Source organism: Rhinolophus sinicus, chromosome 7, assembly GCF_057876585.1.
Source record: "Rhinolophus sinicus isolate RSI-liver-muscle chromosome 7, RSI-T2T, whole genome shotgun sequence".
In the NCBI taxonomy this organism is placed as follows: domain Eukaryota; kingdom Metazoa; phylum Chordata; class Mammalia; order Chiroptera; family Rhinolophidae; genus Rhinolophus; species Rhinolophus sinicus.
The window spans coordinates 17,702,934-17,721,075 of NC_142507.1; the positions used below are offsets into that span (position 1 = coordinate 17,702,934).

Here is an 18,142-nt window from a genome sequence, read left to right on the forward strand (position 1 = left end):
ATACCTCAAGCGTCTTCATGAAAAACAGCAGTGTGCTGAGCGCCTGATCGACCAGTAAAGTTGCGAGCAATCAAACATGGATGGCTCGCTCTAACCAGAGGCGTCAGGAACAAATAACCAGCCAGCCGCCAGCACCAGGAAAACCAGGGATCCCACCCACTGCCCCCTGTGAGCGCTGGAGGCTTCACATATGGGTGCCTGTTCTCTCCACGTGGGTATGCATGCGTACAACCTCCCCTGCATGCCACTTAGGTCACAGCTGGGCTTTCTTTAGAGATACTTGGTTTTCCCCATTTCCACCAGACACGTTTAGGGGTGTGAAAGTGCAAGTACATCAAGGGTGGTAGTTATAGAGATGCATCTACTTTCTATGAAACAGGCCTCTTCTCCTGATCACAATTTGCATGACTGAGGCCTGAGATGCATGAACACTTTTTCCATCAAATGTATGAAGTAGTTGCCACTTAATCTGCTCATATTTGGAATTCCGTATTTACTGGGTAAAATGAGAGAATTTCAGTAGACTATTGACTGCTTGCGATTTACCAGGAAAATGGTTTTCCCCAAAAGACTATTTTTTAAGAACATTCATAAGACATCATGGAAAAAGCCAGAGAACTAGAAAAGCTGCATCACTGATTCTTCTAGGTTTTTTGTGGGTTTCTTTTAACCTTCTAGGGGAAAATTGGGACACAGAGAAATTATCTATCACCTCAATGTTAGTCGTTCTTTAAAATTTTTTTTCTGCTTCTTTCACCATGACTGTATTTCTGGACCAAATTAAGAAAGGGGCACAAACGTATGCAAATATACATTCCTGAGAACACAATGCTGCAGATCCTAAAGATTCTAAGAGCCTGTTCCCTGGACTGAGACACCTGTGTAGACTTGTGCAGTGTGAGTTAGTCAGAAACTCGGGGAGTTGCCTGTGACCTGAAGGACCATCCATGTAACCGGTCTTTCTTAGATAAGCGGTCGAAGCAAATAAAACTATGTCTGTACTTTCCTTCTACCGTGTTTCCCCGAAAATAAGACCGGGTCTTATATTAAGTTTTGCTCCAAAAGACGCATCAGGGCTTATGTTCAGGGGATGTCATGCTGAAAAATCATGCTAGGGCTTATTTTCCGGTTAGGTCTTATTTTTGGGGGAAACACGGTAGGTCGTTCTCACCTCCGTCCACTGTGCACCGATAAACGCCCCCTTCTTTGCCCTCCTCCACCGCCGAGGTGCTGCAGTGTGTTCCTGCCGAAAACATACCTGTGTCCCCATGGACATAGGGCCTGATGTAAGCTTCTCACCACAACTGACAAGGCCATGCAGGGGGACCATGCGGCTTTCGTCCTCCCACGCCCCAGCCCCTAATTCCAGTAACACTGAGGGACATTCCTGAAGCCTTAGACCAGGGGAGTCCAAACTGCAGCCCGTGGGCCAACTGCGGCCGGCAATCCATTTTTAACTGGCCCGCAGCAAATTCCAAAAATATATTTAGTTTACTTAAATAAACCAGGTGAGGCAATACATACTTCACCTCGAGTGAGTGGCCCAGCTGTTTGTGTATTTTACCGCATATGGCCCTTGGTGAAAAACGTTGAAAAAAGTTTGGACACCCCTGCCTTAGACTCTTTCCCCTCTCCCTTTGCCCATCCTCATCCCAACTTGGACCTACCCTTTGCATCAGCCAGGGCATCTGGCCCCCAGAACACCCTCCCAGACCCCAATGTCACCCACCCCCAGACTGGGCTAGGAGCTGTTCCCGAAGCACACAGGGTTGACCTCTGTGGTGAGCTTTTCCTGGCAGGCGCTGCCTGTACCGCCCCCTGTGCCCCCCAACCTCCGCCACTATTGCTCTCAATGAATAGTGTATATAGGGAGCCTCAATATTTGATAACTGTTCCCTGAAACCAAGGAAATGGAGTCAAACAACTCTGACAATAGTTAACACTGAAATTAGTGCTTGCGATTATTTTTTAAACTCGGCAACAAGCAATTCTGAACATTTGCTGATGATAATGTATCATTTTTGAGTCCCTACCATGTTAAGTACTGAAAGACGTTATTGCTGATCTCACTTTGCCTCAAACCAGAAAGGCACATCAACACTCATTTTGGAGATAATGCCACTGAGGCCCTGAGGTTAAGGAACCTGCCCAAGGTCACGGGGTCAGTTAGTGGTTCTTCGCCTCAAAAGCTGCAGACTCTAGAGCCTCGAATCTTCTCTTCGAACTCTGGGTTCCCAGGGTGGGGCTGGGGGCTCCAGGACCTGTGAGCTCAGAACTATTTTCATAATGACACTGAGATGTCACTTGCCTTTCACTCTCATTCTCTCCCAGTGTAAGTGGCCTCATCACGCCTTGCAAGCGGACTGTATGCAGAAGCAGGTGTTAGAATCCAACATTTGAGAAAATATAAAACAATGCCAGTAATTTTTTTTGTTTTGGAAAACAGTTATTTTTCATTTAAAAATATTGTTTATATTCTCACAAAATGGTTTATTATTTTTAAGTGACTAATGAAAAAATATTTCAAACTGTCCTCAGTTTAAATTTTAAGACAGCAAATACCAACACACATAACCCACATAAATACAGGATCTCTGGAGTCCTCGATAATTTTTAAGAGTGTAAAGATGAAAAGTTTGGGAACCACTGTCCTAATTGGCTACTGAAAAGAAATGGAAGCCAGGATTTTTTCTTTCCCTGTAAATTTTATCAAATCATCAGCACAGTACAGTCTACAGCTGCCATTAAACGGAATGTCCACACGCAATGAACACTGTGGTCCGATGACCGCTGACCCTTCTGTCCTAATGTTTTCCTTTGTTGACTCTTCGATATAAAGTTTATCTTTTTTTTTATAATTTATTTTTTAAATTTATTGGGGTGACAATTGTTAGTAAGGTTAAGTTTATCTTTAAACATACGTAAATGTGTTACATAAGATCCAAAATATCTTCAGAACCCATGAAACATTTTAAAAACTTAACTTCTATTTTTTAAAAGTGAAAAACTCAACATAAAAAAGGAAACAAGCCTATCTGAATGTGATACTTCAGCAAACTACATCCGTATTTCAACCTGATCTGGGAGTTTCCGTGATACACAACATGGTTTTGAACCACCGTTCTGACCTATATGAAATACAAAATAATTTCAGTAGTTCTAAAGCAAAACACAGTTAGACAGAGGTACTTGCTGGAGTGGAATGTGAGCCGCTCACAGGGAGAGGCTGCAGGGCTCCGCGGCAGCACTCTGACTTCCCCGCATCATTCTGCTCATCACAACCAGCAACATGGGCTAAGAGGGGGGTGATACTTGCACAAATCAATATATTTCATAATATTTAACCTATTTCTTAAAAAGAAAAGTAATTTTACATTGTATTTACATGTGAAACGACATAATTATAAGGTGAGGCTGGCAGTGAAGATCAGAAGCTAAACCTAGAGGAGAATTACCTACCATACGCGACACAGCACAGGCTGGACATTACCCCAGGCACGCGGTGTCTACTGCCCCATGTGATCGCAACACCCTTTGGGATGGGTACTGTTTTTCCTGTTTTACTGATGGAGAATCTGACAGTCAGAGCGGTTAAGTGCACCGCCTAAGGCCTCCAGGCTAGTAAGTACTAGTGCTGGGATTCAAACACTTTTCTGACTTTAAAGTCTAGGCTCTTCCCAACACTTTACACCTCCCCAGTATTATTTTCAGAACTGAGTGCTTCAAAAATCTGAAGAGGATGCAAAGCTAAGTAGAAATAAGAAAGCAAATGCCATGAGCAAAATTTTTAAAAATGCAATTGAACTTATGTAATGAAAATACTTCACACATACTTGTTTACGCCCCTTATCCAGTTCCAAGTTTTGTCTATAATGGCACATTCGAGAAGTTGGAGCTGGAGGAAAAGGCAAATTATACCTGGCGCCCCCCAGAGTCTAACGATGGCACAGCACACACATGGACCCTCCCGCGTTCAGTGACCCAAATGTCACATACTCCTCAAACTCGTCCTCTGAAATGCCCACTGAGACATTTGTACCCTTAAAAGGAGGAGATGGGCACTTCCCATCCAGGATCAGATCATAAGCCAGGATGTCTCCCGCAAACTGTGCTCGCCCTCCAGTGAAGAGAGAAGATGCTGGGACGAGGACGAGTCGGAGAAGCACTACTCTGAAAAGACACCTTACTTCCGTAAGAAGAAACCTTCCAAGGACCAAGAAAAGAATAATTCCTGGAAAGGAAGTCACACTCATTTCTGCTTTAGAAACGCCCAGGTCACACTCATTTCTGCCTTAGAAACGCTCGGGGAGAGCACGTTTGGTCAATTCTGAAGGGCATTTTGCCTTGAAGTTGAAATAACGGAAAACAAACTAACTAGCTCTGATATTCTCCGTTCATTCCTTCCCTTGTTTTCCCCAGGCCCTCTGTTCCCAGCATCGTGTCAGACAGCCTTTCTCGCCTCCCCTTTCCCGCTGTTCAGGAAACACGGGGCCCAGAAGTCCTCTCCCCCGGCAGCAGGTTAGGCTCCGGAGGAGACAGGAAGCAGCTTCCTCCAGAGCAGGTCGGCAGCTGAGGCTCCCGCTGATCTCAGGGCTCCCCCTGAACCTCCAAGGGTGCCAGCCCTCTGAGGGCAGCTTCCCCCAAACCCCATGAGTCCCGTGTCCTGTGGTCCTGTGGTCCCCAGAAGACCTGCCTAACCTCCCCTTCCCCAGGCCCCCCAAAGCTGAAGCTTCTGAGTCTCTGTTCTACATGCCTCTCCAACCAAGATGCCCCAAACAGCGCTGTTTCCTGACCAAACCCTTTTACTTTCCCATTGCTTTAGTGCCTTCTGTCCCCACACCCCGATTCCCAGTCCAAACTGTCCTCACTGCCTGCACCACAGACTCACAATTCATCGTCTGGGTCCCCAGCCATCCTGAGGACTGTTTCACTGGCTCCCCATTCTTTGAAACTCGTCCAAATTCTTCAAAACAGAACACAAGACCTCTACCACCTGGCCCTGCCCTGCAGCATGCTTGACCACCAACCACCCCCCAACCTGAAATGTCATCCTCAGAGCACTCTCCGTGGCAAGTCCCAGCCAAATTCCAAGCACCCTCATCCACAGATGCTCCCTCTCTCTGGACACCTGTCCTATACCATGCTGGGTCTTTTACTATGCTTTGTATTTTCACCTATTGGTCATGTTTCCCCAAACTCAGTATAATTTCATTAAGAACAAGTTTTGTGCCTTACGGCTCTAAAATCACTTACTGTGCCATCGAAACTCAGAGTTTCAATCACAGTGGAAGATCAATACATATTTTTGAACAGCACTCGGAATAATCTATACACATAGGTATTATTTTCCTAGACCCGGGGCAAAAATATCAACATTTGTAAGGGAAAGATGTCTTTGTGAATACTAGAGCTTAACACTTAACTCAGTTTGCTTATAAATTCTGTCGGGTAACAAAAATCTCAGTTTACAAAGACTCTTGTTTCAGTGCTAGGAACCCAAATCCCTTAGAGACCAAGCACTTTCTGTGGATTATTGTTTACTGTGATTTTCTACAGTTTACAATTTAGTTCACACTAGCATTCAACAGTTGGTCAAATGGTATTACAAAGAAACACATTTTGCAGCTTCCCAAGGGAAAAAAATATATAATTTTCTAAAAGAGGTGGGAGGGGCTACCACAAACATATAAAACTGCAGTTTTATGTATATTTTTAAAACAGAGAGAAGTAGAAAGACTAGAAGAAGAACGAGAGGGGAACAAACATTTGCTCTGAGTCCACTGTCCATCTCCCTGCGAGCAGGGACAGCAGAGCTCCTTGCAGGGACCCGGGCTTCGTCACCTCCCCGTCCTTAGCACCTGGCACAATTCCTAGAACAGGAGGACTCAAGACTTTTTAAATGAGTGGATAAATGCCTAAACCAATTAGTAAGAGAGTAAATAAAGGGAGTAATAGTAAAAAATGCGATTCTGGGGCAGCTTAACAAGATAAAAAAATTAAGGGTTTCATAACGAAAACGCTTTTCATGAAGTTTAAAGGAAAATTCTATTCGTTGAGTTCAGCGAGTTACATTTTATACCGCGCGGCAGGCAGGCAGGCTCGGCGCTCCCTTACCTGAGGCACAGGCACTTTCTGCGGGGTGTTCTGGGGTGATGGGTGGAGCTGTGCCCAAGGCTGGTGATGCGGGTGTGGGGGTGAAGACTGGTGGTGCAGGCCCGGGTGGGGCTGCATCGGAGGACAGGTTGGCAACTGCTGGAAAGATGGCTGCTGACCAGGATGCTGCTGGCCAGGTAGCAGCCGGTCCTGGATTGCTTGTGGATCGGCAAGGCCAACACCAGGACAACCATTTGGTCTCATGTGCCCGGCCAGCTCCCTCGGTGCGGAGGACATGCCCATAAACGGGCGAGACTGCTGCATGTTTCTGGGGCCCATATTCCTCTGTCCAATTCCCATGGCACCAGGGGGCTGGTGAGACGGCTGAGGGTGGGGCATATTTGGATAACTGCCAACTTCCATTGGTATCCCAGCACTTCCGGGCCTGACTTGCGGAGGAGGAGTACCTGCTGGGTTACTCATTGCTTTCATGGGTGACATGGGAGGTGGAGAGGCGTACGTTCCCTGAGGCTGTGAAGGATGCATAGTTTGCGTGTTCATTTGGTTAAGTGAGCCGCTGGGGTGGATGGGCTGCTGGTGCATTAGTCCTTGACCACTGTTTGATGGGAATCCTACAGCATTGGGGTATCTGGGTACGGACTGATTCATTGGAGTATTATTTGTAAGGCCTAAATTTTGATTCATCCCTGTATTGTTAACTAATCCCTGATTTAGGTTACTGTAAGGATATCGAGAATACTGCCCTGAGTTGTTTATAGTAGGTGAGGGGACTGTCTGGCTCCGAGAACTAAAGTTAAGGGTTTGTGGCCTAACAGCCCCTTGCTGAGGAGGATTAGGGGAGAATCTAGGACTGTGGGCGACGGATTCTCCATGGAGAGCAGTAGGGGGGTGGTGGTGGAACTGCTGCACTGAGTGGCGCAGGGAAGGTGCCATGCTGGGGCTCTGCTGGGGCACGTGGGACAAGTGGCCGGGTCCTGAGCTGGCGATAAAAGGGTTTCCCTGATTGAGGCCCTCTTGACCTTGGGAAAACTGGCTCATCCTCTGCTGTGGCTGACCGTGCTGCTGCATGGAGAAGTCCCCACGTGCCATATAGCTGCCCATGGGCTGCAGGTGCTGAGGGTGGCCCTGTGCGGGGGGCCCCGACGGCGCCGGCTGTGGCTGCTGCGGCGGCGGCTGGTAGGGGGCTCGGGTCTGGTCCGGTACCTGCACAGCCCGCGGGCCCCACATGGAGCCACTGTCCACAAAAGACTGCCCGTGCCTTTCATTCTGCATGCCAGGGTACACCCCCATCTGAGCGCCGCCACTGCCACCGTGCGGGACCTGAGGAACGGGAGGGGTGTGGTACTGCGAGTGGGGGGACGCAAGCCCGTTCCCGGGGGCGCTGCTCAGCATCCTGTTCGGCTGATCCAGCAGGTGCATCTTCTGTTGCTCGTACTGATTATAGTGATCGAAGTGGGTCAGCTTCGCTTGGCTCTGATTAGTGGGGGGGTGATGAAGGGCTGGCTGTAGAGAGGCAAAGCCCTGGTCTAGCGGCATTTGCTGCCCCATGGGGTTCACTGGATTTTCAGGGTAACCACATTCTCCAAGGCCTTCGAGGCCTTCACTGAAAATATTCCCGTCCTCGCCAAAAAGACTCATCATTCCTGGGTCCGCCATCTTCTTCCAACACACGGCTCCTCCAGACCACAGCTCAGGAGCCTGTCTGTGCTTCACTTCACTGAGGTGTCTGTCCTCCAAGCCTGTAATCCTTAACTAATCTTCTTCATGTCATTCCATATTTCTTTAATTCTCCTGGACCCTGCAGTGTCAGGCCAAGTCTGGATGTAGGTCCTGGAAGGGAGCGGGAGGCAGGGAGGAGGAAGGAAGAAAACAAAGAATTAGGAACAAATGACAAAAACTGCCAGCATTTTACGCATGTGAATTTGGTGTCCATCAACAATACTAATCTAGCCCCCTCGCTGAGCTGTATTTTATAAATCTAGTTTACGTTAAGAGAAACTCATTAGCTTCTACCAGGAGCATTATTATGATCGGTTACTTAGAAAGCAAGCAAAACACTAACCTTAACCTTAAATTAATCCATTCACTACACTTCCTAGCGTTCCATTCTTGGATGGAACAGAACAAAAGAACACAACATGAGGCGGCAGCAGCTGCCACAGCAGGCAAGCAGATGCACGAATATAGCCAAGCAGCCCATCTGCTGAACTAAAGCCCTGGAAATGCTCTGGTTACCAACGGCCCGCCCTTCACCTTATTCCCCTGAGCTGCGTAATCAGATGAGCAGCCGCAGCACCGAGGGCTGTGAAAAGCTCAACTTAGTTAAACTGACGAGAGGATTAGACAAATACCAAAATCAGTCATTCCGTACAAATTAGATATTTACAGCCCGCATACAACTATGTGACAGCAACAGAGGCATCAAATGAAAAAAGTGTCCGTAACCATGTTGGAAAGCAAGTTTGCGAAGAGCATAATAAATTCATAATTTCATTATGTTAAATGGCAAGAATATACAAGATTCAGACAGGACAAGAATAAAAGCCTTCATTCTTCAGAGGACCGATTTCACTCGTGGCTCTGGGCCCACCACGTCCCAGCCGGCACTCCCGGCAGAGGAAGTCCAATAACAGGTTCATTCCTCACCCACAGGCACTGGGCCCTGGCGAGGCACCAGGCGCCCACGTGACCACTCCGACAGGCCTCAGCTAGATGGGCAGCTTCTAGACGACGACCATTCCCATCCAGAGAAACAGAAAACTTTCCCCAAAACTGGACAAAACTGAAAATTATGTCAATAGAATAAAGTTCAAAATATCCATGCAGCCCTCACCCTCATCTTAACCTCTTTTGGGATAAGGCAGGACATAGCAGATAGGGGGGAGGCGGGCGTGCACGTCCTGTGTCAGCACCACACATTACACACTATCTGATGTCCCCCATTTTAGTCACAGTTCCTAGTAGATTTTGTGTCTGATAAAAACAACTGATTTAAAGAATGTTTCAACAAGCAAAACAGGAAAAGTATTTTTGCTGAATGCTAATTAAATCAACAACCTAATAAAGAACTAATTCACATAGGAAAAATGTCTGAAATCTTAAACATCTTTGGAATTTAACTCATTTTTTTGCCGCTTCATGAGCACATTGAGCATTGTGTGATACTGCTCTACTTGAAACAACAATGTCTTGTGAAAGAATTTCCAAAGTGATGTTACGAACAGGCTCTGTCATCGATTCCACCGAAACGCTTCTCCGATCATGGGGATGGACAACAGGCCCCCCAACGCCGCTGAGAACTTACCAATAAGACAGCTAGAAAAACTCAGTTTCTGCCTGCCCTCTTCTAACGTATTCCTAACAAGGGGAGAATTTTGCTTACAGAAAATGTAAACAACAATCCTGTTTGCTGTCAGAACTACAGACATAGTACCTGAGGAGGTCTCTAGGTCTGTAGTTTTCAGGTGACAGCTGTCAGCAAAAGTCAAAGGTCTCCTCACTCCGCCACTAACTGCCATGAATTTTCTGATCTACTTTCTCCAAAAACAGAGGTCAGATGGGTGAAAATCAGAAGAGCACGAATGCCATTTTATTTACCGACACGCTGTTTTACAACACAACTACTTTTCAATCCAAAAGAAAGGGAAGTGGAAATCTCCAGTGCCAAATAAAACAAATATTTATAAATTGAATTTACTCCTAAAGAGCTTAAGCAGTCAGTTTTCATTTATTCAAGGTTCATTCTAGCTTTCAAGGAAATAAAATACGGGAATGGACTTGATGATAGCTTAAACTAGCCGTGCAGACTAACCACTTACCAAAATAACCTTTCCAATTAGCTTAAGGAAGGTAATGTCTACTTGTGTGTCCTCGATGGCCTTGTTTTATAGGATAACGGCTGCATCCTCCAGGGTCGACCACGTGACACTGGAGGAAACACAACCGACTGGATGGGGCTGTCGCCCAGCTCAGGAGGAAAGGCGTTGAGAGACAGAGCACGGCTGGTGTGCTGAGCCCGGGCGGAGGCACAGCCAGCCTGCTTCCAATTTCCACCAGCTGAAGGCTGAGCAGAAGGGGGCACAGAACCTGCCTACAGGTATGGGACGGGAAACACAGAACACTCACGGAGAGTAACCCGATCTGCCACGTGGGGTTCCAGTTCCCTACTCCCTCCCACTGACAGTCCATTTCCCAGTGGCAAGAAAAACAACAGCATTACCTGGCATCAAGTAAACAAGTCGCCCACCACCTTTAGGTGAGCTCTGGCAGGGAGGTTCAAAACCATGGCTTTAGTCTGTCATTAGTGACCGCCCACGCCGGCTCAGACAGCCACCACCACCTTCCTGCCCCTTTTCTGACCTCAAGACTCGGCTGGTGGCTATGCTAGGAATCCATCTGGTAGCTGGATTTCATATTTCTCATTTGAGCTAATCTAATTAATTTATTTTGGTCTTTTTTAATTTGATCAAGACCATTTGAATACCCACGTTCCCAAGTCACAGCTGCAACATATAATTTCATTTCTATCAAAGATACTCATTTAAAACATCCTTTCTAAACGTTGCTCCCTTCTTTACACTCAATATCTACATTTCTATGTCTAGATCAGAGCTGTTCAATGAGCTGACAAATCAGAACCACATAATTTTAAATTTTCTAGTAGCCACATTTAAAAAGTAACCCAAGAGTGAAATTTATTTAAACAAATTTAACCCAATATATGAAAAATATTATCACTTCAACATGCACTCAATATTAAAAAATGAATGAGATAGTTTACATTTTTTGGTACTGAGTCTCTGAAACCCAGTATGTATTTCACACCTACAGCATATCTCAATTCATACTGGCCACATTTCAAGTCAAAAATGTGCACAGTGGCTGTGATAATGAACAGTATATAGATTATTAAAAAGAAGAAACGGAAATACAAATTTTCAGTGTTATCGAATAATTCTCATAATCATCACTGAGGTAAATAAATAAAAATCCAGTTAAACCTCAAATCACATTTTTTTATTCAAAAATATATTTACTGAAGACCTACTATGATCCAGGCATTGGTCTAGTTGCTAGAGATACATCTCTGAATGAAAACAAACAAAATTCTCTCCTGTCTTCATGTAGCTTACACTCATCTGTAAGTGATGAACCTCTTAAATAAGAATTAAGTTTCGGGGGTTACATTATAAAAATCAGGATGCATTTTACAAAATATTTCTTGGAAATTCATGATGGCAAGTGTTTTAACTATGTGTGATATTATATAGCATAAACAGTACAGATACACATATGAAGACACAGCAATTTAAGTCTCTGCTCTGTGCCCTACTGGCAAGTATTTTCTAAGACAAAGGCAGTTTATAAGGTACCTGTGTTTGGGGGTGAGGAGGGGACACAATGAAACAGCTCAGCCAACAGAACCACCAACACTACAGACACGCGCTGAGAAACCAATTATGAACATCTCAGAGCTGGCAAGCACTTCGAAGACCTTCTAATCCAAACCCCTCTTCATTTAACAGGTGGAAAAAACCCCTTTATAGGCTGAGAGGAGTAAGTATCTTCCACAAAATATTTTAATGAACAATTTCCAAAGATGACAGAGAACTGCATAGATGGAGAGGGCCGTTTACTAGGGAGGGCAGCATATTAAGGGTCCAAATCAGGTATGTTTTACTCAGAGATAAGTCACTAAAACAATTACTGAGACCAGCAAATAGAAGAGTTTCCTTTCAAACAAAAATTTTATTTATTTATACTATCTATAACTTTTAGCACACTGAAGCTACTGGTTAATTTTATTGGAAATAAACAGGATAAAAAATAGGCAGATCTAAAAAACAAGTAAACAGCACATAGAGATTGGGGGATAAAAGCAAAGGGTGTACAACAAACCAAGATGAAATAAATAAATTACATAAAGATATTAATATTCTGCTGGAAATTTCTGACCTCCCACAACTTGCGCAGACAATCCCTAACTGCTGTGTTCTTCTCAGAGCAGGATGGCATTTGTGTAGCCATGTTTTAATTTGGTACCACAGTGACGGGGAAAGCAAGGAAGGAAACAGGTGAATACAAAACCTTTCATGTGTAAAGTATTTCTTTCCTATATAGCTCAACCACTTTTTATCCCATTGTGTAAGCAGAATGCCATCCAAAGGAGACTTTTTTCACAAGCATACAACACGTGGGCAAGCGCGAAGCAAAAGGACAACCGCCTTGAAGGCTGAGGGCTATTTTAGTGTTCTATAGCTTGGTTCGTACTTGTTCTCTTTCAATTTCTCTCCTCTGCCTCCAAAGAAGCTGGAGTACAGAACGTAACCGTGACAGCGAGGCTTGGGAGTCGGGGAAGCATTTACACAGGAGTGTCCAGCCGCTGGAAAGACGCACATCAGCAACCTCAGCACAGGCCGTGAAGACATCGCTCAGCCACCAATGGTACAAATCGTATGGGGGAGAGGGTCCACGAGCTGCTTAAAGGTGAATACACAGAAGACGAAGGGCTCAGCACTGCTGGCTTCTACAAGTCCTTTCAGCAAGATGGTGCAGCCTGTGGAGGGCGATCCCCACCAACGGCCCCCAACAGCCGCCTGGGAAAGAGGACAATCTGGCCAGGCCAAAGCTTGCCGTGGGGAAAGGCATCGATCCGAGGGGACAGTGACCCGGATAAAGAATCAACAAATGCCTCCAAGTAACCAACTCATCGTAAATCAGCTCCAGATTTGCCTCCGTGACCAAACGATGCCCTTCGCGAACCTTGGACAAGACCGCACTTTCTTCCCCAGGAGTATGTACGGGTGGTGCCGATTCGCTATGGCTGTGCTGTTCCACACAGCAGCCGCTAGCCACATGTTGCTATTTAAGTTAATTAAAACTAAATAAAATTTAAAATTCAGTTGCTCAATTGCACGAGCTACACTTCAAGTGCTCAACAGCCACACATATGTGGCTGGCGGCTACTGTGCATATGTGGAACATTTCCATCACTGCAGAAAACTCTATAGATAGCTGTGCTACATAGTTCTTCTTAGAGGGAACATTTTTAGACAAAGACCATTTCAAATAGTAGCAATTCTCTTTGATGGATGAAAAATATTTTCCCCTGCTATTCCTGGTATTCTTTCAAAGGTCTATACACCCCAATGATGCTTTCTTGCCGTACACCACACTTTGTTAACTATATTTTTTCTACTTATAATTTTTTTTCCTTTCTGTATCATCTCCCAACATATATTTCTATTTCTTTTTTTTTTTTAGAGAATTTTTATGAATTTATTAAAGCCAAACTGATGTCATATGCCAGGGAGCAAGATCTCAAATGCTGCCTCTATTTCTTAATAAATACATTTTCCTATGTTGGAAATGGTTCTGAACTATACAAAATTCAAGTACTTAAAAATAATTAATTTCAAATCCTTTTCACTTATACTTGCCATATTACCATTGCCCGTTAATAAAGTATTTGCAGGCTTAGTTTCTAGAACTAAAAATCTACATACCGTGTTTCCCCGAAAATAAGACCTAGCCGGACCATCAGCTCTAATGTGTCTTTTGGAGCAAAAATTAATGTAAGACCCGGTCTTATTTTAATATAAGACCAGGTATAATATAATGTAATGTAATGTAATATAATATAATATAACACAACACAACACAACACAACACAACACAACACAATACAACACAATACAATACTGGGTCTTATATTAATTTTTGCTCCAAAAGACGCATTAGAGCTGATGGTCCAGTAGGTCTTATTTTCAGGGAAACGCAGTAGCTACAGTAAGGCCACTATTTTTCATAGTGGCTTTGTGCCTTATTTTCATTCACTATTTTATTGGAGGAAAAAGATTTAGAAAGAACAAAACGGGTGTGAAGTCCTTCAGAAGGTCTCTATGTTAGTCCAACGACCATATGAAAACATAAGAATTGCATTTATGCTTACCTTCCATTTGTATCACTAGGTAACCTCCAATGTGCTGATTTTAATTGACGAGATATATATTTTTAATAGGGAAAGCTCCAGCCGGAATGGATGATGTATAAAGTAATGCTGTGCCTTTTGTCAGCATTCCCCATGGCAGCTAATACTACGCCATCTACCCCTCTGACCCTGCTAAAAGATGAAAAATCACCCTGAATCCTTCCCATCATTCAGTCATTTAAAATATATGCAACGTGGGGCGGCCGGTTAGCTCAGTTGGTTAGAGCACAGTGCTGTTAACAGCAAGGTTGCTGGTTCGATCCCCACATAGGCCACTGTGACCTGCGCCCTCCACAACTAGATTGAAACAACTACTTGATTTGGAGCTGATGGGTCCTGGAAAAACACACTTAAAATAAATGAAAATTTTAAAAAAATATATGCAATGAGTGCCTACTCTGCACGAAGCATTTAGCAGACACTGGGTATAGAAAGTTGAACAAAACAAACGTGGCCCCTGTTCTGTGCACCCTGCTGTTCTAATAAATGCCCCGCAGATATCCTGCATGGTCAGCCCATCCACCAACCTCTAATTCTACCTCCCAACTATCTCACAAGTCTACCTCCTCCTCTTGATTCGTACTATCCCTGATGAAGTCAGGCCTCCATGGTTTAGTGAGGACAAAACATTACGGGCTGGCTGGCTTGCCCAAGTGTGCTCTCACTACACTCACACAGCTGACTGGAAGCTCTTCTAAAACACAAAATGCACCATGTCTACCCCCTGATTAAAATCCTTAAAGGAACTGCCATAGCCTTCAGGATCAAGTCCACGTGCTCTAGCACGGTGGAAGGCACTTCCCTCGCCCCGTCAACCGCAAACACTCAAATGCCCAGGCTATATCTGTCAACTGACAACCATCCATTCACTTCCTCACTCCTTTGCCTCCACACCTGCCTCCTTACCCCCTCACTGTGCAGTCTGGCCTCTTTCTCATCTCACTATCTTTGTTACCACCCACCCAGGAAAGCTTCCTGACCCTCAGCCCTCCCTAGGATTTCCACTGCACCAGGGGCAGGAGCTATAAAACCAAGCACACAACTGCCGTCCTTGTTTGTTTATCTGCCTCTCTCCCTGCAGACCAGAGCCTTGCCACTTGCAGGAGGTCCTGGGAACACTGGCACCCTGGGAGCTAGTGAGAGATGCAGAATCTGGGGCCTACACCGGACCTAATCCAGAATCTGCATTTTATTAACAAGGTCCCAGTGATTCCCGCACATGTGACAGTCTGGGAGTCCTGCTCTCAGACTCTGAGCTCCTCTTGTGCGATGGCTCCAACGGCTCCTCAATTAATGTGAGAATAAATAAACACAAAATAACTCATCCTAAAGAATTACTAAGCAAGTAATGCAAAGATATGCCATCTTCCGTTTAAGAAAAGAAAGTCTTGGCATTCATGACTGACAAAGAAGCAATACTGATATCACCCAAACAATCATGAATAACCCTTACTGACATTTTCATTTGTAATGGTTTACAGGGAATGGACATCTAGAAGTGGTTTAATTTGAAAGATATTTCCATCTGCTTGCCAATCATTTTTGCAAGACAAAAAAAATGCAGTTAACATTAATACCTAATGCTTACATAACACAGTATTTCACAGGTTTCTTGCAGAATTCTTTCAGTTATTTCTACATAACTTTGTCTGAATATTCTGAGCTGCCTTTCAGATAATGAGTCTTTTCTACAAAAGAGTGCAGGGGCTAATATATTTTCTTTCAAGGCAACTAAGGAAACAGCACTCAGCTAATAGTTATACTAAGTGCATGGCCACAGCACTAATTTTTTTTTCTAAATTGGTCAAAAGGTACATATTGTCCTATAGATAATGTGTGCCACTGAAGCAGAAGAATCATGGAAATCAATGTCCTTTAGAGAACAACCTTTATACCCTGCAATTCAACACTGAACTATCACTCCCTGAAACTGACTCCTCCTTCAAAGACGTCACCCATGGAGACGACGGCCAGCTCTGCTGGCCTGCTTGTCCCACCACAGATAGTAGGAAAATGCATCCAGGTGACCTTTCCATTCACAACTTAGTGTGGCAATAGACCGGTACCATTCTAACAACACTGAAAGTAACCAACGCTCTATGGCAGACGAGAAACGAGGATAAGACTTACAGTGTATCTATATATGTAAATAAGATATGTATCTACGTAAGATATGTGAATCTATCCCTTATCTTTTCACTGCTATCCTAGTTAATTTTATTATAGACGAGGGGGGAAGCAAATAAAGCCAACTCCAGAAAGAAGTAAATGGAAATTTTCTTAGTGTCATTTACTTGGGATAGGGAAAAATTAAACCTCAGAAAGGTATTTCAACCCACTTGGCAAGGATGTTTATAGTACAGACTAATAGAAGAGTAATATAAATTTTACAAAATTTGGCAATCACTAGTGTATCTTGCTTAATATTGTAAAATATCCTGGGATAGTTTAAACAAACAAAACTTGATTGCTCTATAATGGCAAACGACGCCACGTGTTTACTGGTCTAATTTTTACAAATCGCCGTTTGAAAACTTACCTTCCCACTCATCTAGACCTATTTCAAGCTACTGACCTCACACACACACAAAACACCTGGGTGATGTCAAACCTACAAGAAGTGAAAGAAGGACAGGAGGGCAGAAGGAGCTGCCAGGGACACCCTGGCGACCACAGGTGCCTGTAAAGCTGCCCCCAGACCACAGGAGGGTGGCCCGGTGGGGCAGGACCGACAGGCTGAGGGGCGGAGAATGGCACACAGCCAACTGCGCTTGTAAGAGCCATATTTTTTGTACCCTTACTATAGTTGTCACTGGTTAACTAACGGATCTGGGAACTTCCGACACTCTTTTGTATTTTAAAAGTTTCTGGAAAGCTGAAAAGGGGATCTTGTCTCACATGCCACAAGAGTTTAAAACTGTACCCAGTTCTGCCTGGTTTGAAACGCAAGGAGAGAAAGGGTATGGTTAAACAGTCTTCTCTGACATACACTACCAACGTTCTTTTCCTTAAAGGAAAAAAGAAACAAACCTGCGGCAACACTGCAGCTGAAAATAATTAATCTATTTTCTCCGCTACAGCAGAGCACATGTGATGCGAAGGGAGGCTGATCCATCATGAATAAACCTGAGCACAGAGACAGGCGACGTGTCATAGGACACCAAGGGCAGAGGTCACACAGTAACCTCTAACAGTTTCCTAAGGGAAATACACAGGATTATCAAAATTCAAATATTCATCAGGGAAGAAAGCCATCTAAAAGTGGAATACAACTGTAAAGGAGGATTGAGGGGGTCTTTGGAAGAATATTAGAGAAAGTATTTTGGAAAACTAGTAGTCTCACAGGTAAATCTACAGGAAAAAAAAGGAAGAAAATAAATATAACTGATTCAGTGACTACAGTATTAAATTTCTATTGCAAATAAGTTATATTTGAAAAAGGAAATGGGATTAAGGATAGACTATGTGGCAGAGTAAACAGAATGTAAGGCTAGAAACAGTTCCACATCTATTATTTCACAGTCATTCTGACATAACAAAGTTGGAAACATTTTTTCTATGCCTACACTTATAAACGTCAGTAGGTTCTACAGTGCTACCGTAATCAAAACTATTAACAAAAGCTATTATAGCTATTGATAATCAAAACTATCAATTTCATGCAGCTAAATAAGCCTGCTTTACCTTTTAGCCAAACTAAATGTTTTCATTATATTAGAATATGATAAAAGACAAAAGTTTTATCTATAAACCCTATATGTTTAACTTTGTATTTCCCTGCATCCACAGCAAAATTCAGTCCTAAACTGGCCCTCCTCCTCACTACCCAGAAATCTCCTGAACTGCCCTCCCCCAGTTAGCTGTGCACTGTGGAGAAAACTAACTTTATGAAATATCTTTCGGGGCCGGCCCGGTGGCTCAGGCGGTTAGAGCTCCGTGCTCCTAACTCCGAAGGCTGCCAGTTCTATTCCCACATGGGCCAGTGGGCTCTCAACGACAAGGTTGCCAGTTCAATTCCTCAAGTCCCACAAGGGATGT

General features: G+C 44.2%; 1 protein-coding gene across 5 annotated transcripts in view; it reads right to left on the reverse strand.

The window, feature by feature from the left end:
* The window catches only part of CHD7 (chromodomain helicase DNA binding protein 7), a 212,373-nt gene that overhangs the window by 122,472 nt on the left and 71,759 nt on the right, over positions 1 to 18,142 (reverse strand). For all 5 annotated transcript variants that reach the window (XM_074318933.2, XM_019752431.3, XM_019752430.3 and 2 more), the window contains exon 2: positions 6,115 to 7,944. In XM_074318933.2, coding sequence (XP_074175034.1) covers positions 6,115 to 7,770 — 1,656 coding nt within the window. In that variant the 5' untranslated portion in view covers positions 7,771 to 7,944. The remainder of the gene's footprint in view (positions 1 to 6,114; positions 7,945 to 18,142) is intronic.